The sequence below is a fragment of the Malurus melanocephalus genome, unplaced genomic scaffold (genome assembly GCF_030028575.1).
Source record: "Malurus melanocephalus ecotype Western Australia unplaced genomic scaffold, MMel_1.1 scaffold_399, whole genome shotgun sequence".
In the NCBI taxonomy this organism is placed as follows: domain Eukaryota; kingdom Metazoa; phylum Chordata; class Aves; order Passeriformes; family Maluridae; genus Malurus; species Malurus melanocephalus.
The window spans coordinates 568713-592471 of record NW_026623631.1 but is presented as its reverse complement, the minus strand read 5'-3'; the positions used below and the strand labels follow the sequence as shown (position 1 = coordinate 592471).

The following is a 23759-nucleotide window of genomic DNA, read 5'->3' as shown; positions in this document are numbered from 1 at the left end:
CATTTCATTGATTAACACATCTACAGCAGGATCTTGTTTCAGTCTAACCCCTGGCTTTCACCTGCTGCTACTGAAGTTTTTCTGAGGCTCTACTCAGCTTGAAGCAGGAAATCTGTCACGATAAAGTCTGCATTTTGGCTGGAAGAATCTGCAACGGCTTTTGATCTAAAAAATCCATCACTCCTTTTAATCCTTAAATTATCTTTACTGCACTTGAAACTTTCTGAATTTATGATACACACTCTTTCCTATCAACTTTTTTTGCTGCATTTAAAACCCTGCTTCTAAAATTTACTAAGACATGCCAAGTCCACTAAGGCTTAGGCAGCCTTGTTTTCTCACAGGAAAAGTTACTTTTCTAGCAAGACAAAGCCTTTAAGTAAGCTGTAAGACTGGTCAAAATACTGCATGTTCAAGACTACAAAATCCAGGATTGTTTTTGGTGCTTTCTAGAATAGCACCATTCTGGAGAACTGATTTCTATACATCAAATTAAATACCAATTCATGGTGGTAGAAGACTTTATTTAAAGGAGAGAAAATAAACTCACAATGCTTTTAAGAACAATACTGACCTAAAGGTCAGTTTGCTTACAGAAACCATTGATTTTCCTGAGGGCAGCTACTCTTCCTCCTCTGCTGGAAGACTATACAGCTGCCCATAACTTTCTCTTACATGTAAATAGCAAGAGCTTTCATTAGCATAGTGTTTAACAAATAAAAAAAAAAGAAAAGATACAAAAATCCCCTAGAACAGTTCAAGCCCACAYTCTATCGCTTTTCAGTTTTCTAACAGTCTCCTTAAATAGTAACAGTGGATGAGCACAAGTAGATGTGTATAAACCTGACATTTTGTATCAGTAACAGCCACAGCCATCAACAGAAGCCTTCACTGCAGGAAGAACAGCCTTGGTGTTAAGTATCTGGAGGCAGCTCAAAGGGAGACAGTTTGGTCTCCAAATGTCATGTCAAGAAGATCCTGGCAGCCTTTTTGTGAATATCAGCACTACCGTGTTTCCTAAGCAGAGCCAGAGCCTCTTCCTGCAGCTCAGGAGGACACTGGGATCCAAGGTGAAGGAGAACAAGGCAGCACTCCAGCACATCAGGGAATGGGAAGACCTAGAAAAAAGAAACATGAGGTGATGTCTACACTTTATGTTATAATTGTTCAACATATTCAGGCAGCTCTCTAAAGACACTGCTTCGTTGCATCCTTGGAACAGGCAAGTGTCAGATGCATTTTCTCCACATTTATCCAGGTTTGCCCCCTGTTGCCCAATCACCATGGTTACATGTTTTCAAATGTGTGAAACGTGATTTCTACAGTTCCTAATCTATAAAGGCCATTTTAAAACTTAAATTTTTGATTTGTTCATAATATTTTTTTATACGTAAGTAGCAAACAATTACTCTTAAAATGCATGGGGATAATCCATACAGGATATCTCATTGAGTTCTCYCACACAGGAGCTTTCTATGCTTTCCAACTGCACAGGGAAAATTATACCTGAAAGAAATGATGCCACGTGTCAGTTGTCTCTCAAAATTGCCACAGAGTCACAAGGAACAGTGATGTTCTCTCAGCATGAAAGGGATTCTGTATGAGGCTGCCCTTACAGAACGACTGTCTTTCTTCAGAACTGCAATGGCTCTTGTGGAAACTTACCTTTAAATTGTCTGGGAATTCAGCTAATTTCTGCTTYGCTTTCAGAAGCTGCTTTGTGAGCTCAGGGAGGGTAATTGGTTGCTTTACTTCATCTTTGCTGTCAAGAGAAGAGCAGGTGTCATGAGTAACTGTTTTGTTGGGTGACTGTAGTCTCCTTCCTCTACAAGGAGCACTGGACAAGTGTTTTATGCTCAACTCATTCTTGCCAAAGTCCCAAAGTTCAACAAAGAAACAGAACTCTTAGATCATGCTTAGCCTTTTCATTATCCYTTTTCAAGCTGCCCTGTTCATTCACTGTAACAACACCTCGTGCATCATCAAATTATTCAGCTGTACTGAATTTAAGCACGTGGTGCTTCAGCCCAAGGAAATGCAAGATTTCTGAGCTGTATATTTAAGTGTCCCTTTGTGATGAGCTGGAGATTAGCAGTCTAAGCTAAACAAGACATTTTCTGCACAAAAACACACAAAAAAAGCAACACTTTTCAATCCATTCATTCATATGCTGAATCTTACCAATTCATCTCGTTGCTGGCAGAGCATAGTTTGTCTGATTCAGTCTCTGAACTCTCTTCCAGGTTGCTTCCCTGGGTACTTCCATTTGTGTTTTCCTGGCAATTGTTCCTCTGCTGCTGATGCTGGCGAATCATTTCTGCTAAAGTCTCCTGGACCTCAGCTATGTCTCTCTGGGTGTTCTGCAAGGCAGCCATCTCTTCTGAAAGGAGCACTTTGCAACCCTTCAGTTTTGACTGTCTGTCTACCAAACTGACCGAGTCAGTTCTTGAGTCACTTTGTGTCTCACACTTAGGAACTTCAGTTGTATTGCAGAGGTTTTCATCCATCTCAGCTGCACTTTGAACCGTTTCCTCAGCAGAKGAATCACCTGATATACAATTCTTCTCAAGAGCTGTCTGCTCACTGGGACACAGCACAGCCTTCTGCAGGCCAAGGGAGTCTTTGAGTGGGTTCCACCACAGCTCATAGAGCAGTCTGTAAGCCACAAAGCCCTCYAAACTCCTGCAGGCATCCATGCTCTGAGAATCTGTGCTGTCCAGTTTGTTCCTCAGGTCATCACAGCCTAGTAAAGAGAGAAGGATTGCAAATAGTTCATAGAACTTTCCAAAGACAAAGAGCAGATCTGGTAAATGAACCAGGAAAGCCTGGAAACCCGAATCAGGGATTGACTCAGGTGCTGGCAGAGCAGTACAGGAAGTATGAAAGCAAAGACAYCTTTGTAAACACAACACTGTTCTAGCTAAAATGTTCTCATCAGCTACAGCAAATTTCCTTGGTCCCAAACTGCAAAACACGAGTCACATGATCAAAAGCCACAAACTAAATGCACTGTATACTCTARAGAGAATGAAGGACAGGTTGGAGTMATYTGTAGCTATGACATGAACACARCATTTTAYTGTCCCCCATCTCCCTTACAGAAGAGAATTCACTCAGATCCCTACATCACTCATACCAGGTGACAGAGCTGAGCTTCCTTCCAGAGTCAGGAATTTTCATTGCCCAGTGGCCTTTGCACTAACCAAATTCCACAAGTTTCCACAGCTAAGGGTATGTCTTGCTGCTTTCAAACATTATTTAGTCTAGGAACATTAAGAGACACAGCTGTGCTGGCAGAGAAGAGCCCTGTCAGTGCCAGAAGAGACACAAAGAGAGACTTACCYTCAGGAAGGATGATACTGCAAATCTCCTGCATCAGAGTGAAATTCCCAGAATCAAAAGTGCGGGTCACAGCTCCAAGAATACTTTTCACTGCCTCACCCCAGGTACCCGAGTGACAGCTCAGGGCTGCAAGRGCCAGGTCATGAGAGATATGGAAAAGCACCTACAGGAAGCACCAGAGAGCACAATTAACAGTTTTACTGCTAAGTGTGAGCACTTATGACTGCTGTGGGAGCCCAGGAGCACATGACTTGACTAAAAGCAATTTTAATGATGATGCAATTTACTGTCTCCTTCAGGCAGGAAATAGAGCATTTCTACATCACTTAGAGCTTTAAAATCAGCCACTGTGCTTGCCTGTGTCCTACTAAGCAGATGAGAAGTGGGAGCAGTGACTCACTGTGGTCACAGAAAGGAGATGCAGTAGCACCAGTCCATGGACAGACCTTGGAAGCTCCAGGATACTCTAATAACAAGCAGCCCTATCTCCCCTAACAGTCCAAACCCCTGCTGAGATTACTCAGATTAATCAGTGCTGAGATTACTCAGCTCTGTCCATCACTCCCAGCCAGCACATCTTGGTGACCTCAGTACACCAGTTCTTACCCTGCATGGAAACAAACGCAGAAACAAACTGGTGGCTACACAGAGCTGTCCCAGCTGCTGATTATCTCCCTCCCAGACTATAACCCCATCCTGCAGCAGGGTGCAGACATCAGCCCCYCGGGAATGGCTGGTGCAACATCACAAAGTGGCTGGCTCTACTGCCTGTGCCAAAGAAAGGYTTTGTGCCTGCACAGATCAAAATCCATTTACCTGCTTTGGGTGTGTGTTGCTGGTGGAAGGAGGATGCTCAATCYTGTGCAGCTGCTCCCATGCACGTGTGGCTCCCTCAGGGGTGTCCATGCCCAGCACATTCTGCCACACTTCTGTCACCATGTCAAAAAACGAGGCCTCTCTGTTCAGTTCCCAGTTGTGGTAACAGGGGGGCATGGGGCTCTTTCGCTCACAGGGACTTCTTTCACTGAGGCACCTGCAGAGCAGCTCGTTCAGGCAGAACACAAGTCTTTGGCCCTTTAATAAGGAGGGAAAAAAAGAGCACTGAGCTGTTGCAACTAGAAAAACAATCTCTTGCTGACCCCAGCAGGTAGAGTGACTTCAGAGCATTGTGCTTGGTAGCAGCTTCCTGTTGACAGAGCCTAAGGGAAGTCAGAAGGAAACCTCAGAACAAGCCAAGGTAGCCATCTGCTTCTCAGTCCACAAAAAAAGATTTCAGGTTTAAGCCTCCAGCAGCTGGACTTATGAGCTGGACAGTTGGTTCATTTGYTCCTTTAATGGAAACAGCAAATGCTTCACTTCTTTCTTCTCATGATCAGTATTACACTCACAAAAAGGATCCCATTTTCCAAATGACCTCTCATATAACTCACAGAGTCTACCCACCTCCCCAACATTCCATAGGGTCATTGCAATATCATCCTAGAAAGTATTTTGAGCCAAAACCAGCTCAGAGGATCACTTGCGGACTATTAGCATCTGGCAAGTGGTGCCAAGTTAAGTCAGTCTGGAGACAGACAACGCTGAAGAAAGTGGAAAGAACCAGACTCACAAATAAAGTTTTATGTTGTTGAAGGACTTCCTGAGCTCCCACCCAGTTCTTGGATAACAGCAGGTCTTGGGCACATCTCAAAGACAAAGTTGCTGACAACTCCTCCTCTCCAGATATCAGAGCAAGCTCAGCAGCAGTTTTGAGGGACGACACATCCCCCTTTTTTGACAACACTTTCACTGCATCATAGGGTGAGGAAGCCCCCAGATAACTGAAAAAGATAAAAGCAAAACAAGTTGATTGGTACTAAAATAGTTTTAGAATTGTATTGCAACACAGTAGCCAAATGAAGATAAACCTCTACTTTCCACAAATTCTCAGAGCTCTTATCACTTTTTCTTACCAAAGTTTACTATAGACATGGGCAACAATCTGATGCAAAGCTACAAAGGGAAAGTTGCACAGCCCTAAAGTCAGGACTGAAATCTCAGGTGGTCTGCACATCACACATGACTTGGATGTACAAAAAAATTAAACAGATTAAAGAGACAAAGGTTATATGCTGCTGTTTGCCCCTACTGCATTTCTCTAGGTTTCAGGAAAAACCTTTCACAAGTGTGATTACCCACAAATATGCCAGAACTGAAATAAGCATCAAGGAGAGGATACTACTCCAGCCAAAATATTTCAAGTGGTGTTAGCAATTTTAGTAACTTAAAACAGTCCAGTTTGAGCAGGATAACCCAAAGACCATGATATCAGCTAAGGCTTCAAGAAACTCAAGACGAACTGCTGTATTGCATGTTTCCAGTGGAAAGGTTGGAAACATYACRGYCTTTTTGCAGACAATCTAATCTTAGTCTTGCTAGGCTAGTTTCCAGTAATGTCTGTGGAAAGAGCTCTACTGTAGTGTGGCATTTGGAGCTCTTTTTCCCAACATCAGAGGGAATTCTGTGAGATCAAGCTCAGAAGTCACCAATGACCAGACAGTTAACCAGACAGTTAACTGCTACAAACCAAGAGCCTTTATTTCAGGCAGTCAAACCATGGAACCAAAATTCTGCCTTCTCCCCAGTAACACTCACCATTTGGCAGCCATGGCATAGTGACCATCCTTCTCCAGCAGAGCTGCCCAGCTGGTGTAGAGATCCTTCAGAATTGGGTCCTCTGGACGCAGCCTGGCCTTAGCCATTGCAATCGCTTCCCTAATGCACAAAAGGGAAACCAGACAGAAAAGTTCACCTGACTGCATGCAAAGAGTGAACCAAAAAGCCCAATCTACCCCACAAGAAAAGAAGATAAAGTGTGAAACATAAATACACAGCAACCTGTAAAAATTGTTCACTTTCAGGAGCTCGATAGCCTCRTAGACTTTGTGGATGGACAGGAGATGGGAGGCAGCCTTCACRTACTGCTCCTGAAAACACAGCTGCTTGGCAAAGGCTTCCACTGTCCAAATCCAGGCCTGGTATCCAACTGCAAAAGAGAAGCCATTGGAGGCACAGTTTTGTAACTGGAGGAACTTCTGTGGGATGGCATCATTGATGGTTTCTTCAACATGTACCTCTTCTCTGCCCCCAATTAGTTTCTTATTTCTTAACCATCCTAACACAAGCCAATGAAGGAAAGAAACAGGAACAAAACTAGGGCTTCAACATGACTGCAGGACTTCACTACCACTAAAATAGCTTAAAAGCATATTTAAACCAGCAGCAAGCTGTAAAAGGAATGCTACATTGTATTACAAAGAACCAATTCTTCAGTTTCTGTCCCAGAATGATCAGAATGAGGGGACCCTTGACAGCCAATTCCACCAGTTTATGTGGTGCTAGAGCAAACATACCCATGGGTGACATGGCTACGAGCTGGTCTGTCAGCTCCCCCCTCTCAGCAGCTGCCTGGAGGACACCCTTCATGTCTCCTTTCCAGAGCATGAGCTGCTGGAAGAGCTCTGCATGCCCATTCTCCAAGTGATGTTTTCCTGTTGGAAGCAAACACAATTCCCATCAGCATCAGTGCAACAAAACCATTTGTCACAGTAAAACAGCTGGGCAAAAGTGAGATCATTCAAGTTTAAGGTATGGCAGGTTTGCATCAGAAAGATGTAAAAACTATCTGGGAAAAAGATGTATATTCTTCTCACACAAAGCAGCATTCTTAATCCTAGACTGTTAGCCACAGTAAAGAAAACTCAAGCATTTTTCCCCATTTATTTTCTACTTTAATGTAACAGTTACAATGGACATGTTCTTTATGCCACTTACCTTCCATATCAATCATCTTGTGCAGAGAATCCCTGTCTGTGAACAGCCCCAAGTGGATGCAGTCCTTGAGGTCAGGGGACACATCTTCATTATTATCTAAACCAGATAAGAAGAATGAATATTTAAGATTTATATAAATATAAAACTGGGAACTGGAATGTGCCAAGTCACTGTACCACTCAACTGCTGGCAAATATTTCTGTCTTCTACTTTCTTTCCTGTATAGCAGATTTAACAGTTTGCTGGTCAACACTCAAATCTAACTTGGATAAGAAGGATGATGTYTGCACAGAGCATTTATTATAAATCAAACACAGCACATTCCTTTGAATGCTTTYAAGAACAATASTGTGAGGATACAAACACCTTCCTCATGGCTTATTTTCTTCTGCTCACMTTATACTTTGGAAGATCAAAAGCACTTTGCACATAACAAAGACAATTCTACCCTRTCTCCAGAACACAGGATCCTCCTGAAAACCTGGCTGAATGCCTAGTGAGCACTGAAATACTGCAAGGCAAGTGAGAAAAGAGACCACAACTAGTCACACTCTTTGCTAAAGGTGAGGATTCAAAAAAAATAATGTTCTGTGGTCAAAATCAAGTCCCTGGACACTTAATTCTGAGTACTTGAGAGCACCCACCCTTTTCAGTATTTTAATTTTATAGTGATACCTTTAGTTTTCAGACATGCAGCCAGCCTCAAGCAGTCCTGATGCAATTCATCTTTYGATCTGTGATCCATCAATGTGCTGAAGGGCAGAATAGAACGAGGCTTCCTCTTCTTCAGAGAGGCATCAGGAGCTGAAAAATCASACACATTTTAGTCACTGTTGCATTACAGCAGAACTCCTCAACATACTTTAAAYGGACTTTTCTCTTTCTCTGGCMCCTATTTGGTGTTGCATTAGGAAASGAATTTGCAGTCAAACAAGCCTAGAAYRGGGAACTCTGCCTTGATAAAAGMGTATTAAAAATCYCTGAAACATACTCACTTGGTTTCTCTTTAGGTGGATCCTTTTTCACAGGAGCAGCTTTCTGGGTCACAAAAGGCTTTGGCAAGTTCAATGAAGAATAATCACATGTAGATGAAGATGTATCCTTGGACACTGTGGAGTCAAGTGATTTAAAAAAAGAAGAAGCAATGAATGGAAACCCACACACAGTAACTCACATATTCACATTCTGCTACATTAATTTTGAAATACATAGACACCAAGCTTTGCTTTACCATAAGACTTAACAGCTGTTAAGAGAAAGAWAATAGCAAGGAAACTGAGAACTGTCAGAAGGCTAAATGAGATATCAAGAGCCACCAGTATTATAGGATTTATCTCAAAAAGGTAATGATGATTAAAAATTACATTGTTTCTAGCCAAACACAATAACTCCTCCTGAGGCCAGAATCTTGCTATCTGAAGACATTTAGTTACAAACTAGCTTAGCAAATTATCAAAGGGATTCTAGAGCCTTTTTCCTTCAAGTGGACAATCTCAATAAAACCATACAATGAGAAAATCTGCATGAAAATTAAACTTGGTGATGCTCTGAGGGCTGAACAGTCTAGGAAACATTGAACTAAGATGATTTGATCATTACCAGTCACAGAGACTTTATCAGCCAACTCTGTCTCTTGAGTTTCTTTTTCTCCTTCATAGTCTGAAACTCCATTTTCCTCCAGCAACATTTCCTTCATGCTGTCATCTCCATTCATGGCATCATTTGCATCCTGCTTGCCTGGGCTCTTGCCTATAGGCTTTTTCTTCTTCTTGGCTTTGACTTTTGGTTGTGTACTTCTTTTCTTCTCTAATTCTACACTCTTTTTGCCTGTAAAAGATGGCAATTTTAGCTGCCTGTCTCTCAAGATCAGCATTTAGTTTCCAAGCAAGGATAAAACTCAATTTAAACCTAGACACAGTTTACTCCTGAAAAGGAAGCAATTTGAAATTCAGCACAAGAAGTTAYGTAATTTCAACATGGCAACCCTCCATTTCCCACTCCAACATGACCTTCAGGAAAGATCTTCTGTTGGAATACACTCACCCTGAGGAGGCCGTGTATGTTCCTGCTTGGAGATGTGCCATTTRTGAACAGCAAAATCATCTGCTCCTGTATAAACACAATCTGAATCCACTGGTGACCACTGGACACTCAGCAGGCGGCCCTGGTGCCCTCGGTAGTTGCAGAGTGGCTCTTCCTTCATCACATCCCACACCTGGCAACAAGAAAGAAATCCAGTTACTCAGAAAGTCTCTTCTTCCTCTGATAYTCTGCATTTTCTCAYAATTTGCMCATGTAGGAACCTCCCTTTTGGGGTTTTGCAGGGGTATTTAAAACACCAACMTGCAAATGGAGAAWRCTCAGGGCTTYCTTTGTTTGCAMTGAYACAGKTGCACATCTTTCTTTTTTAAGGATCCAAAAGAGCTAATATGAAAACCTTAATGACTGGACTTACAAATCAATTCACAAATCACAAAATAATATGGCTATCACGTATCCAGATCTGGAGATGGTTACCAAAGGTAAATCTACAGTACTTCAATGGTTTATCTCACAAAAACAARTTTAGTCTGCTGCGGAGTGGATGATTTGAAATACAATTCTGAAATGTCCTGGAMAATACCTGTGCAGTGCCATCATAGCAAGCAGACACCAATCTTCCCTCGTGGTGGGGGCTCCACGAAAGACTTGTGATTTTAGCTGTGTGCCCAGCCAGAGTTCGAAAAGGCTCTGTTATCATCACAGGACTTTCTGAAGAGTTCTCTGAAAGAACAAAGAAAATTATTAAGTATGGCCAGAAAGACAAACCAGAAAGAAACTAAAAAAAAGATGCCAAGACTTGGAATATAATCTGCAAACTGTTACCTACAACGCTCTTCAGATTATGCACATAAATGGTGGCATTGATGGAGCCTGAWGCTATCAGGTAACTCAGCTCTGGCTGGGTCCCGTGCTCATGGTGCCARCGAATGGCATTGATCAGTTTGTGATGCTGCTGGATTGTGCAGAGCAACTTCAARTTTGGTGCCTGAAATATTTCAATTGAGCTGAAATATAAGAACAACAGTGTAAGAGTTGCAGCAGCTGGTGGAAATGGGAATTTGTTATTTTGCATGAGCAGAATTGGAGCACATTAATCAGAGCAATTGAGTTTGTGCTTTCTGGATTCAACTCAAACCCTGGTTTAACAGAWCATCAAAAGTGCATTTTAACCATGAGTGGATCCTTGCAAAAGAATTTAATGTGATAATGACAATCCTCCATGCCAAGAGCAGCTACAACAAATAACAACAGGGAATGCTGTATTATCATAATTCCAATACATCAGCAATGAAAGAACGAAGATAAATCCAGGACAATAAAAGGTGCTTTTGCTTCATTACAGAGCCAGTCAAGATCAGCACAGACATCACCTTAACCTAGAGGTGGAACTTACCCATCCTCATTGCCAAGAGCCAGGAGTTTGCCATCTGGTTTCCAGCTGATCTCTGTACGTGCAGGCAGCTTGTGCTGCAGAAAGAAGACACAATTATTGCCAAAAACTCTTCAATCTCTCTCACATACATTCAACAGAGYATGGCTGGCAACTGGACAGAGCTGCAATCAGTCTGCAAAATGAAAGTCATRAAAGGGTCCATTGCTTTTGTGGCATGACATAAACTGAGAGAGAATTAAAGGAATTGAGGCAAATAACTCATGCATGCCCACCACGTGATCTAGGCCAAGATATGATTCAGGACATCACTTCAAGTGTTTTAAAACTGGAGAGYTCCTATTATTTTTAACAGCCACACACAGCTTTAAAACCAAATCCTATCTTCCATTTTACCTTTCCTGCTTAAGTAAATTACAGTGGAGATAATGAAGTAACTGATGCCAGAAAAAGATGTGCCATGCTGACACTGGGGAGAAAAATCAACAACCCTCTTCAGAGGGCTCCTCTGTGGAGACTGAGGGGTTCAATTTTTGTATGATTATTTTTTTGTTACAGATACATCACGGAGGCAAAATCAGAAACTTACAACTACAAGGCCATGGAAAATCTGGCATAGTTACTAAGAATTCATAAAACCCCCTCAAATTCATACTCACTTTGATTGAATTGGTGTCTYTGATGACTTTGTTGATGTCATTTGCTTCTCCATTAAGATTCCAKGGATTGTGTTGAAAAACAATTCCTTCTCCAGCACAACTGTATAAAGTTACAGAGGGCTGTTCATTTTCTTCTCCTACTCAACACAGAAAAAGAGTTAAATATATCGTGTTCTTTACCAATCTTCACAGAATTAATCCCTTACACTATATATCAAAACATTATTTCAAAAAGCATCCAAAATATACATCCTTCAATTGCCTGTGGTCCAGCAGCAGGATATTCTCACTACAACCTCTGAAAGGAGCTCTCATTTCTACCAACAGCCCCTTCATAGCATAATCACTGCAAACATTAAAATTCCTGTTAAATTTTGGTCCTTAAAAAAAAATTTAAAAATCCAAGTTGTGAAAGAAGAGCTAATGCAGCAATTCTGTTTAGTTCATATAGCAGGAACTCAGGAACCTGTATTTGATCCAATGCAGATGCTGCAGGAAGCCTGTAAAGAATTCCTGGTCTGTAACACCCTGAAGCAAGTCCAGAGCTGTGGTGCACTACTCTCTCCTATTTCCTGAAGTTACCAGTATTCAAAAACTACAGTTTTGTTAACAGTTCCTCAAGCAGAACATATCCTTAGCTGCTGCCAAGGATTGCCACCAAGCAAATGGGGCTCATTCTCCTAAAAAAGGAGGGAATAGCAGCTTCATGGCATCTGTGTGCTCTGTATGGATATTTTATTTTGTCACAAGGTGTTGGAAGACTCACCAGAAGTCAGAGGTGGAGTTGGAGGCCCCCAGGCTAATGTGTACACAGTCTTCTTGTGGTAAGTACTGGAGATCTGAGGTGGTTTATTCTTAGCACTGGGCATAGGAAGCCAGATTTCATCAAATGGAAATTAAAAAAAAAAAAAGATAAAATCAAATTAACATACTTGAGACACCAGGTGTTTTAACATTCTAAAGCCATGGCTTAACCAAGCTTTAAGATCTGCTCTAAATACTAAAACTGTGACAGTCCTGGTGATCTTCCCCTCCTTGCTGCTCTTCCTTTCTGGAAAACAGCTTTCTGACTGAAGTCTTCCTGAATTGATGTCCTCCCACAGGTGATCTCTGGTCATGCAATTTTAAGTTTACCTTAAAGCAAGCTCACCTTAGAAGCTCACAGACACAATGCAGATGAAAAAATGCACTGAAAAGCCAACTGCTTGACTAATTTTAATTCAATCCTACTCATCTAATAGCAAAGGTATCCCTCAGGTAAGATCACACCACCCCTGTGTTGTATCACACCAGCAGGGTGTGGCACTAATCAATTAGAAAGCTGCTTTGTTACCTGCTGGACAAGGTGTCAAATATGCCAACTTTTCCATCATCTGTTCCAAAAGCTAAGGAGCCTTCCTTAGYTGGATGCCAGGATAACTGCATGAAAAAAGAAAGGGACACATTAATGAACTAAGCTACAGACACTTTATTGTTAAATAATAAACAAAAGGAAAATGCTGAAACTGATGAGCAAAGACCATGCCCAGTACCCACCCTTCCAACCACAGGCACTTGATTTGATCACTCTGCTCTGAGTATCAAAGGCTCTCCCTTTTTCAGTTATGGTGGGATAAAATGAAAGGGACTAAAATCATTAAAACGCTATGTGACATCTACATTACAAAACAAAAATGAAAAATAYTGTTTTACTGTTGCCAGCTATTTTACCAGGCAATAGCTTCTCACAACAACTGTTTAAACCCCAGCTCAAGAGACCTGAGTTGGTTGTGTTGTTTTTTGTAGCTGTTTTTTGTATCTGCCAAACTTCCTAGCACAGCAAGGGCAACAACCATGCATGAAGCAAGGAAGAACCATGAAGAAGGATAAAAGTGATAAAGGAACTTAACAGCCAGCTGGACTTCAGCTTATTTCCACTAGATGTTAAGTGCAAGCCTCCAGGGTTGTAAACAGGTCTAAAAATTTGTTGCCAGATTCTAAAATATATCATATAGAATCAAGTATAAAATTAACAACTTGGCTTTATCTCATTTTAGTTGGGAAAAAACTCTGGAGTGAAAGAGAGAGGAAAACATACTTGAAAAAAAAAATTGGAATGAAAAGAAGAAATAAGAGGGAAGAAAAAGGAATCCAAAGCAAACTTACTGCTGTAACCTTGGACTTTATGCTTTGCCAGAAGGTTTTAACATCATAAATATTGTTCAYGGACAAAGTATTCCACACACGGATCATGCTGTCTCCAACACCAATGGCAAGGCAGCCTGTGTCCACAGGGGAGAAGGCAAGGCTGTAGACAAATCCTCCAAGGGAGGGCATGGTCCAGCTGCACTCCAGAGTTGAGAGATCCCAGCATTTCACCTGAAGAACATTTAAGAAACAATGAATGGTTAAATACAGAGTGATATGACAAGCGAAAACAAAGCAGAAGTGAAATGAAGAATCAAAAGGTCAAATTCAGGGCCTGACAGGATGTGATTTGCACCCAGGGGATTACATGTCACAGACAGGGCTGCAGTAGTAGGAAGACTGGAATGGGTATTGTTTTACTCAGGTTCTCTTCCAATTCCAAAACAGGAGACACTCTGCTGCCCATAAAAGKTCAAAGATTTTTTWAAAAAATCCATAAAAAATAGATATTTTCATCTGTAAAACTGAATTATTTTAAGGAGGAAAACCCAAACTCTTAAAAATAAAACATAGGATGGAAATGAAGTGGTAAAYTTCATTTATTAAATGTTTACTATTCAAGTCCAGGATGTCATAAGCATTCACTCCACCAAGGTTAAGAGGTTGAGTTTAAAAACTAATAGAAACATACCCAACCTATGCTCAGCACAAATGCTATAAATTGCTACAATTAATCCACTTCAAGAGAACAACTGTAGCCCTAAAAGGGTTAGTCTGACTCACTCAAACTGCATTGTAGAGGCATTCCTATGTTAATTTTTAAATGTTTCTTACATCTCTGTCCATTGAAATGGAAAAAAGGAGCTCTTTGTCTTGGTGCTTCACAGAACTGAGATTGAACACAATTCGGGAGTGGTTTTGTCCTTCTGAAGATCCCAGAAGAGTCCACTTGCGTTTTCCAGRTTGGGTCAAATGCCAAAGGAGCAGTTCTCCTCTGCAAAAATTTTATTTATTTAAATTTATCTTTTCTGGAGAACAACATAGGCTCTATACAGACTGTATCACAAATATACTGCAAGTCAGGAGTGACACATCTACAGACATCCAGAGCCTGTACACAGCTGCACAAACAAACACCACCTGAAAGCTTGCAGGTCATCCTTTCCCAGCAGTTGGGCAAAACCCCAATTAGTGCTATAAGCAGTCAATATTCAGTTGGATTAGAGGACAAATTACAATACAAATAGTAATTTTCAAACTGAAAACTAACTCTTGGCCTGTTCTGCCCCGTCATACTGGAAAGGAAGGAAGAAGCGGGTGTCTTTCCTACTGGGCACTTCCTTCAGTTCAACAAATGAATTTGCAACTGCTGTGGGCTCTCTTACCCAAAGCCACTGGACACAAGCTCTGTGGGATGCCCAGCAGGCCAGTGCACTGTCAGCCAAATGCGCTCCTTGACCGCCGGATCCACGGCCCCACCTCTCCTCTTTGTGGGTGGCAGCTTCAGAGTCATCACACCTRCAGAAGCAGGAGGGATCAGTGAACCTCACACATATCAGAGAATCTACAGCTTTAATTAAATTACCCAAGCTTTAAACTGTCAATTTAGCACACAAAGGCTGCAGTTAAAAAGCTATTCCACACATTGTTACCATTCATCTGTTACTCACTCCTGCCTCTGGTGCAGCTCCATATTCGTACAGTTTGATCCTTGCTTCCCGAAGCCAGGTAAGAACCTTTCTTGGTGGCTGTGTCCTGTGTCAGCTCCCCATTTGGAACTCTGCCTTCCTCTGAAGGAGCTGCTGAATACCACTGAAGTCAGTTATTGTGCTTTAAAATTCAAAGCTTCATTAAAATTGAGCTGAAAATTATCTTGATTTGTATCAGAACATATTTCATCAAACTTATCCGTTGCTTAGCTACTTATGAATCTTCCGTAAGAAATGCAATTCTCTAGAAGGACATTTACATGAACTAAAAATGACTCCTCAAACTATTAATCACATCTACATACCCTGGAGCTCATCCTGCCAAGCAGGTAACCTTTCTTCCCCAGGCACAGGGCACCAGGCCAGACAATGTATTTCATCCTCGTGGCCTCTCAGCCGGTGCACAACTTCTCTTTTCCTGCTGATATCAATTATAACCACCATGCCATCCTTGTAGCTGAAAGCAGAGATTTAAATTATTGGAGAGGTTCTTGGATGCTTGTGGAATAATATCTGAGGTGATTTACAATCTCTTTCCAGGATCACTATCACCCTATAACAGAGAAACCAACCTGGACCATTACACTGTTAGAGATTTATTTGTCTTTGCAGGTTTACCAAAACTGAAAATCATTTCGAATTTCTTTTATTACAGAAAAATAAGAACACCCAACAAAACCTCTTAAAATTAACCTTTCAGCCCTGTAGTAAAACCTCACAATAAAGTTCTTGCAGAAGAATGGGAACTAAAACATAATGAATATTTACTAATGAGTATTTACCCAATGGCCACCAGGTTTTCCTGATGAGGAGAACAGGTGAGACAGAAAACTGTCCGAGGCTCTGGGAAGAACTGCTGGCTGTCACTTCTGTTGTGCCAGTAACAAACAATGACACCTTTTTCATCACCAGACACAATCAGATCTTTCACAAGAGGCGACCAGTGCAATGCAGAGATAGCATTCTGAGGAGAGAATTGAAAGCGTTTAAAGCTGTTTTACCATCTGACACAGAATAAGAGGCAGCAAATAATCTGTCAGCACTCTCCAGCATCAGCTCAGCTGGTTCCCAAATGTCTCAGCTCTTTTAGGCTTTAGAGGATGGATGTGGTTGCTGATGGGGAGYCCTGAGCCACAGTAACTCAAATATACATTCGGTCTGTCCTGCRGGCAACAGTAATTCACTGAGATAATTTTAAGCGCGCTGGGTTAAGTGGCAATGAGTCCCAACCACGAGCACGCTGGCTCACCGCCGCTTTGACGGCAACCAGCAGCTCATTAAGGTGATGTAACAGCGCTGCAGGCTAAAAACAAAGAGCCGGCCACAAGCGTCCAACGGGTTTMATTCCACCGGGTTTTAAATTTACTYYTGGGCAAAGCAGCMTGGACCTGCTCGGTGTGCGAGCCCTAAAACACCGCCCGCAGCCCGCCAGTCCCCTGTGCCCGTGTCCCAGCACTCCCACCTGGTGCAGGCTGTACTCCAGCACCGGCGCCAGAGTCCCGCTGTCCCAGATTTTGACGCTTCCATCGTCGGAGCTGCTGGCGCAGAGGCCGCTCTGCCCGGGGCAGTGGCAAAAGACGAACCCCGAGATCCTGTCCGTGTGCCCGATGAGCTCCCCTGCGGCGACAGCGAGAAATCGTCATGGGGTAACCAGAGCCTTCCTCAACATCCCGGATCCCAAATTCCCGCAGCTCCCGGTGGCGAGGAGGCCCCATGCCCGCTCTGTACAGTGCGGGACACCGGGGAGGCGGGGGAAGGCTGTGACGGTACCGTAAAACGTGGGCGCGGCGCCGGCGACATCCAGCAGGCAGACGCGGTGCCTCGCCGCGAAGCCGAAGAGGCGGCCGTCGCTGCTGGCGTCGCTGCAGCGGCTGCTGTACCAGTTGGGGGAGGCGGGCAGTGCCCGTACCCCGATCCCCGTCCCCGTTCCCATCCCCGTCCCCGTTCCCATCCCCGTTCCCGTCCCCGCCGCCATCGCCCCGCTCTCCCCGCGCCGCCCCCGTGCCTCAGGCGTTGCCGCCGAGCGCCGCGCACGCCGTCGCAAAATGTCGCAAAGCGCGCCCCTGTGCGTGCGCCCGCCCGAGGCGCTGCCGTAAAGCGAGGCCGGGAAGATGGCGGCGCGCTGGGCGCTGGGCGCGGGTGAGGCTGAGGAGACACGGCGCTGGTTTGGGAGGGTTTTATAGCCTCAGAGAAGGCTCTAAAATTGATCGGAGGGTGGAGCAGCTTTCGTATGAGGGAAGGCTGGGAGAATTGGGATTGTTCAGCCTGGGAAAGAGAGGCTTCGGGGGGACCAAGTTGCAGCCTTCCATTGCGGGAAGGGAGCCTACAGGAAAGATGGAGTGAGAGTATTTACAAGGGCCTGAATTGACAGGACAAGGGGGAATGACTACAAACTGACAGAGAGTAGGTTTGGATTGGATATTAGAAAGAAATTATTTCCTGTCAGGGTGCTGAGGCCCTGGCATAGGTTTCTCAGAGAAACTGCGGCTGCTCCATCGCTGGAGGTGTTCCAGGCCAGGTTCGACAGTGTTCTGAGCAACCTGGTCTGATGGAAGGTGTCCTTGCCCATGGCAGGGCATGGGACTGGATGCTCTTCAAGGTCCCTTCCAACCCAAACCATTCTGTGTTTTTATGGTTCTGTTCATGCCTCAYTCACTCTCCCCTTCCCTTCAGGTGCTGCCTGGGCGCGGGGTCTCCTCAGTTGGGCGCGGCCAGAGAGGTGAGTCTGGCTCTGTCACCCATCCCTCGGTGCCCTGGGCAGTGGGACAAGCACTCCCCTGCTCAGGGGTGTCGGGGGTGGCCTGGTTTAGCCTTCTCACCCAGCCCTGGAGCTGTGGGGAACAGGTCATTCTCTGCCCCTGTGGTGTCTTTTTGTGTATTTAGTGCTGTGATGGGAATGTCTCTTTACTCATTTCTTTCTGTTGAACATCCAGATTTCCTCCAGCTTTATGGTTCATGTCACAGTAATGTGGTACCTGTGCTGTCCCCACTCACTACTTTTCTGTAGTTGCTGAAGTTTCCCTTCTTTCTGGATAAATCACACAGCTGTACTTTAGGAGCACTGGTGCTACCAGCTATATCCCTGCAAATACCTCAAAAAATATTCCATGACATTTAAATATCTGTATTATATTAGGTTGTGAGCAATGGTGTACAGTGCCCTTTTGAAACTAATCAGCACGTTCTGTTTGTTGTTTTTAAGATGCCTTGCATGTTGGCCACACACACAGGGACATTCAAAGCTTAGTAAAACTCCCAGTATTTGGTGAGTAGTCAGAAGTGGCTGCCCAGTGCTGCTTTATCCAGGCAGCAGGGGGCAAAATGTAGCTTGGTTGTCCAAAATCTGAGGTGAGCAAACTGCTTGAAAACTAATTTTATTGCCATCAGCTGTGTGGTTTTTGTTTTGACTTGATTGTGTTTTGGAAGTAGTTTAGAAGACCTCTCCTTTCACAGTGTTTATAAACCTCTAATGTTCTCAGATACTCAGCCCTTTGAAAAACTAGAAATTTTCACTGCTAAAAATGTTGTTGGTAAAAGTTAAATGAGCATAGAAAAAAAAGTACCTTAGAAAAGGTATAAATGGTTTGTGAGGCCTGAACCCTGTTAGAACATCAGAACAGAGGTGACTGTGACTTTGTGTAACAATTTGAGGACATTTAATGTGTGATCTCATGTCTCATACCAATGTTCATGGTTTGCTTTAGGATGCCTAAGGCTTCTTGTTGAATGAAGAAGGCCTTTCWTCCTAACCTGYAAAGGACTTTAACAGTTTGATTTTRTGAGTAGGCAAATRTAYTGGCTCTTYATCAAGACAGCAAATTCACARTTTTCCTGATAAGCTRGGYAGGAATAAAGAAATCTYGTGYTCAGCAGCTGAGGCTGTGGTCYTGTCCTGCAGGTGKCTGGCRTCTGGTAGCCTTTTTCCTCTGTCATGCATCCACACAAGCACATYTCTGCAGAAAATTGGGAAGTGGGAGAAAAAGAACAGGATTGTTTACCCCCCACAGCTGCCAGGAGAACCTCGCAGACCAGCGGTAAGAATACACCAATTAAAATGTTCTTACCTGTGAATGTTTAGCAATTTCTGAACAGATTGTCACTGTCTGCACAGGCTGACTGCACAAGGCACTGGTTTGATGCCTTGTTTGCTCATTATTTGGGATTTTATTCAGTTTGGCTGTATTGTGGAAGTTAATATCGTATCATTTGGAATGTTTTCCATCCCTAAATTGTATTGGAGCCTCAAGTTGCTTGCAGCTGATCATCTACCTGATTTGTGTTTCAAGCTACAAGGGGCCCATCCTGTGYTTGTAGAAGTCTCTGAACTACAAGGAGTCAGAAATTGTACTGTCAAGAACTGATATTGTGGAATTCCAATGTTACAATTTTTCTTCATTGGGAATTGATGTGTTGTCGCCTCTGTTTGACACACTGCTCAGCAAAGTAAAAGTATTTACATTTCAAAAGAAAAGGGTCTTTTTTTAGCATGTATTTTGTGGGCCATGAGCATTTATTGATTGCTCCTGTGATCATTATGGCCTAGGACATAGAAATCCCTGCTGTGGATTGTGCTGAGTGATGYAGTGTGTGTGAAAATGTAGCTATTGACTGGCTTGTTTATTAAATCAGTATTTTACCTGTTTATCAAGAGTGCAATCTCTTTCAAATTTGTATTGATGTTGAATTCTACTAGCTAGTGTTGATCCCTGTTAGTAATAATGTTAAATAGGTCTGTGGAGGCAGCTCTTCATGCCAATCAAACTTGAAACCCTCTTCCCTTCTGAAGGGCTAATTAAGTTCATTCTGATAATATTGTTTACTTGCTCTCCCAGTAAGTTGAATTGACAGCAGAGTAATATTTTTAAGGCTGAATGGGCATGTCAATCTTTGCTTCTAAAGGTGGGAAGGATGAGAGGAAAACATGGTGATAAACCTTCTGATTATGCTTTTCAGAGACTTCTGCTTATAAACTGTCATAAGATTGTATTAAAATTTCCTGTGTGCCAGCACCTTTTTTTAGTGCTTTTAGTTCCAAATTTCTAAGTTATGCCTGATATGCTGTGGTCATTGTAGGCAGAGCCATGCTTATTTTATTCCTAGTAAGAACATGGATTGTAGAGCAGACATGGATTCTCCATTCTTGTTTTCACAGTAAAATTACTCATCCTTAAACTTTTTTTTTTCCCTCCCTAGGAAATMTATCACTGTCGGAGGGAAATAAAATACAGCAATGATAAGATGTGGTATTTGGCAAAACTGGTAAGCAAAGAGTACTTTGTACTGTGCTTGTTGGAATGCAAAATTTAATGGCAGCATTTGTCTTAAAGGCTTTAATCAACATCATTGTTAAAGTCCTGGGGATGAGCGTGGATCTGAACAGGGAATGGCTGTTTGTAGTTTGGTTTAGCTGCAAGATATTACATTGAAGAAATGGTAGTTAAGGAAACAAAAGTGTTTTAGCTTTTTTAATAGCAGTATAATTTAAGTAAAGTCTTCTGAATAAGAGAAAGGAAATATTTGTAATTTCAGAAATTAATTTTAACACTTTGTTTRCAGATAAAAGGAATGTCCATTGATCAGGCTCTAGCTCAGCTGGAATTCAGTGACAAAAAGGGAGCAAAGGTGATCAAAGAAGTAAGTAGCAGTATTGTATAACACTCCTGGTTTCCAGAAAACTTTAAAATCAATACCTGTCACCAGAAGTTTGGAGCTGTTTCTGTTTCTGTGGGGTTTTATGTTTCAGGTAAGCCTGTTGGAAGCACCTTCAGACAACATATTTTTGTTGCAGTCATGTAATGCTGTGACTTACGAATATATTTGGGTCACTTGTGCTGTCTATTTTAATTTGTCATGATGATTAATTACATGTGGGTGTTCTCTCTAGCAGTGCTTGATGTTAATGATACAGAAYCTTGGTCACTAATGGCTGCTACATCTGTGTGCTTTGGTTCTAAAACTGTAAGAGATGAACGATATGATCAGGGCAAGGACTGAGTTCTGTCCTGTAAAGGCACAAAAGCTTTGAATACAGTGTAGTAGTTAGGATTCTCAAATTACTCATTTTCTWGGCTGAAGCATTGATTTCTGGCATAATTATGGTAAAGAACTGTCCTGTATTAGCTGAAAATATTGAATGAATAGACCAAGTTCATTTTGCCCACCTCAGCATTTATTTCTAGTCTGGTGTCTAATTACACAAAGTCCATGGATGGAAGGGTCACAAATGCTGGTGAAAGCCATCTTTTCCACTCCCTTTCCTCCCCAAGAACGTAATAAAATTGTCCTAAGGCTTTTTCATTCTATGCAAGGAACATCCTTAGGTAAAAGATGTTTGTCTTTTAACAGTTTTTATCTCTATAAAGTACATTTTCTRTAACTGACTTAAACTTTCAATTTCTTCCATGTTATCTGGAGATAAGAAATAGCATTGCTTAAATTCCTCTTCAATATTYCCATTTCTTTTTCTTTTGTTACAGGTTCTGTTAGAAGCACAGGAAATGGCTGTAAGAAAGCACAATGTGGAATTCAAATCCAATTTACATATAGGTACATTTTTTTAATTTAGTACATTAGAAAAATGTCATTTTACTCTATCCTACCCTAYGAAAATGTTTTATATTTAATAAGGTTTTGATGCTTCAAATCAGAAGTGAATAGAGGACAGTTTCTTCTGAGCTTAACTTTACCAAAGCATGAAAGGCATGTGTTTGCAGCACAGCTGAAGTGAGTGTGGTTTTTGAGCCTTCAGCCATCAGCTGGTTGCTGGTCTGACTGGTGGTGTTCTGACAACTGCCAGCTGCATGGTTTTTAAGATGGATTTATCTATCTGAGAGTGGAATTTCTGTTCCCTACGTGAAAGGAAGATGCTTGACATAAACATGAAAGCAAGAAGCAAAGTGTTACTGGTTTTTAATGTTGCCAGTCAGAGATGCTGGAAGCTTTGTCTGTGGCTGGTACTATTAGGTTTGCAAGGTCAGAGTTAAAATTCCATCAGAAACAGTATAAAAGTAAATGGATATTGACAGCAAACAATAAAAAGACTTGGCTGTAGATGATTTACAGGCTTGTRATAACTAAAGCCCTTTTTAGCCTTGAAGMATGTTAGAGAAATGTTTACTAGTATGTGTTTTTAGGCCCGAGAAAAATATTCCCATTTTGTCTAGTATGGTATAAATTGTACTAAACTGACCTCATAAGCTTAAAGACACCTGGACTGTAGAGCAGATTTGATTAGAATTCTTTGGAGCCTTCCAGGCCTCTGCCACAAGAAGGCTCAGSTGCTAGTGCAGGACTGGATGTGCAGATAATGAAAATACCCATGATGGATGCAATGAAGGGAGAAAGGAGGGAAAATGAAGTCTGTAAGACTTTACAGAAATTCATGAGACAAACTACTGAAAGGCAGTGAAATGAATACCACCTTCAGAAGAGCTGTATAATCTAGTAAGTGYTCAGTGTGATTTGTCCTTTACCACATATTTATCTTTGTGTGCACACTTTCTAAGTTCACCTTTCTGGTACCCCTGAAGAGCGTTAATGCAGCTCACGGCTTCCTCTGTAGCAGTGATCTGCTAAATGTAACAGAAGAAAGATGGAGGGGAGAATCCCAAGTAGAATTAACTTTCCAGAAGCMGCCGTGAAAAATACACTGGCAAGACAGGTGTTTTATTGCAGCAGTAGCAGTTTGTTCTTGACTGAATAATCTTCTCYCCCCTCTCCTTTTTCCTTCAGCGGAGTCGCAGACGGGCAGAGGCCGCTACGTGAAGCGGATCCGGTGCCACGGCAAGGGCATGTTTGGAGTCATGAAAATCAGCAGGTGCCACTACTTTGTGAAACTGGTGGAAGGTCCTCCTCCTCCCCCAGAGCCACCAAAGACTGGCTTTGACCAAGCAAAGGAATATGTGCAGCAGCTACGAAACAGAACCCTTGTTCATACACTGTGACACACTTTTGGGGCTGTATAGGTATTATCCCTTGTCAGGCAATGTAATTATATAAAAGAATAATTAAAATCATGTTTTAGTTATGTCTTTGGTGCTGTTGGAGCTGGATGATGTGAGAACCATCAGAGGGTGTTTTCTTACTTGTGAAGCCATGGGTATACAAAAATCTTGGAGCAGCAGACGTTACTTTATCTGAGTTACTTGGACCACAGCACTCAAGCTCAACCCTGGAYTCTCAAATCTAGAGCACATGGTGATGTTACAAAGCTCRGTGTCTCTGTTTTRTRTGGTGGGTCTGTTATTGTAAAATGGTGTGCTGGACRGTCATGTTGCAAGATCARGCCTGAARCTAAAATTTGWYATCTTAAAGTAGTTAAAACAGTGGRAAAAAMCAAGTACAATAATATTTCAGAATATAAGACATCAATTTTTGGTTTATGTGGGTTGTAACARCCTTTGTTATGCATCTTAGGCATTGTGTCTGGGAGTAGGAAATAAATCCGTGGAAGTTCAGGCATTGGCAGTCAGTAGGTGGCAATGTTTAGTTTATCAGAGAGAGAAAGTGGCAGTGAAAACTTCCAGCATGGTCAAACTGTTTTGGATTTTGCCCATGGCATTAATAATCTGATATGGGCATGGAGTTCAGGCTGTTCTCTCTGGAAACTTCATGTGGGTAACAGGCAAAATATGGAGAAAAGCTTGTTTTGGTGAAGAGTGAACTAATTATTCTGCA

The 23759-nt window shown here is 42.3% G+C and overlaps 2 protein-coding genes across 2 annotated transcripts; one reads left to right on the top strand and one right to left on the bottom strand.

The window, feature by feature from the left end:
• Positions 1-507: 507 nt before the first annotated feature.
• Positions 508-17058, bottom strand: GEMIN5 (gem nuclear organelle associated protein 5). Its single transcript, XM_057379272.1, has 28 exons — positions 16854-17058; positions 16546-16700; positions 15866-16047; positions 15389-15540; positions 15045-15173; positions 14760-14892; positions 14209-14368; positions 13393-13605; positions 12581-12666; positions 12014-12108; positions 11248-11384; positions 10592-10665; positions 10021-10202; positions 9779-9918; positions 9199-9370; positions 8755-8982; positions 8151-8264; positions 7831-7959; positions 7156-7251; positions 6735-6872; positions 6220-6367; positions 5977-6096; positions 4952-5162; positions 4159-4416; positions 3343-3505; positions 2182-2743; positions 1666-1762; positions 508-1118 (listed from the first exon to the last, which is right to left on the bottom strand). The coding sequence occupies exons 1-28, from the start codon at positions 17056-17058 to the stop codon at positions 963-965; spliced, it is 4635 nt and encodes a 1544-aa protein (XP_057235255.1). The 3' UTR covers positions 508-962.
• Positions 17059-17128: 70 nt separating this feature from the next.
• Positions 17129-23335, top strand: MRPL22 (mitochondrial ribosomal protein L22). The gene is given in 8 exon segments (XM_057379271.1): positions 17129-17222; positions 17757-17802; positions 18357-18431; positions 18982-19117; positions 20277-20342; positions 20640-20717; positions 21560-21629; positions 22815-23335. Coding segments are annotated over 8 exon segments (777 nt in total). The 3' UTR covers positions 23027-23335.
• The last annotated feature ends 424 nt before the right edge of the window (positions 23336-23759 follow it).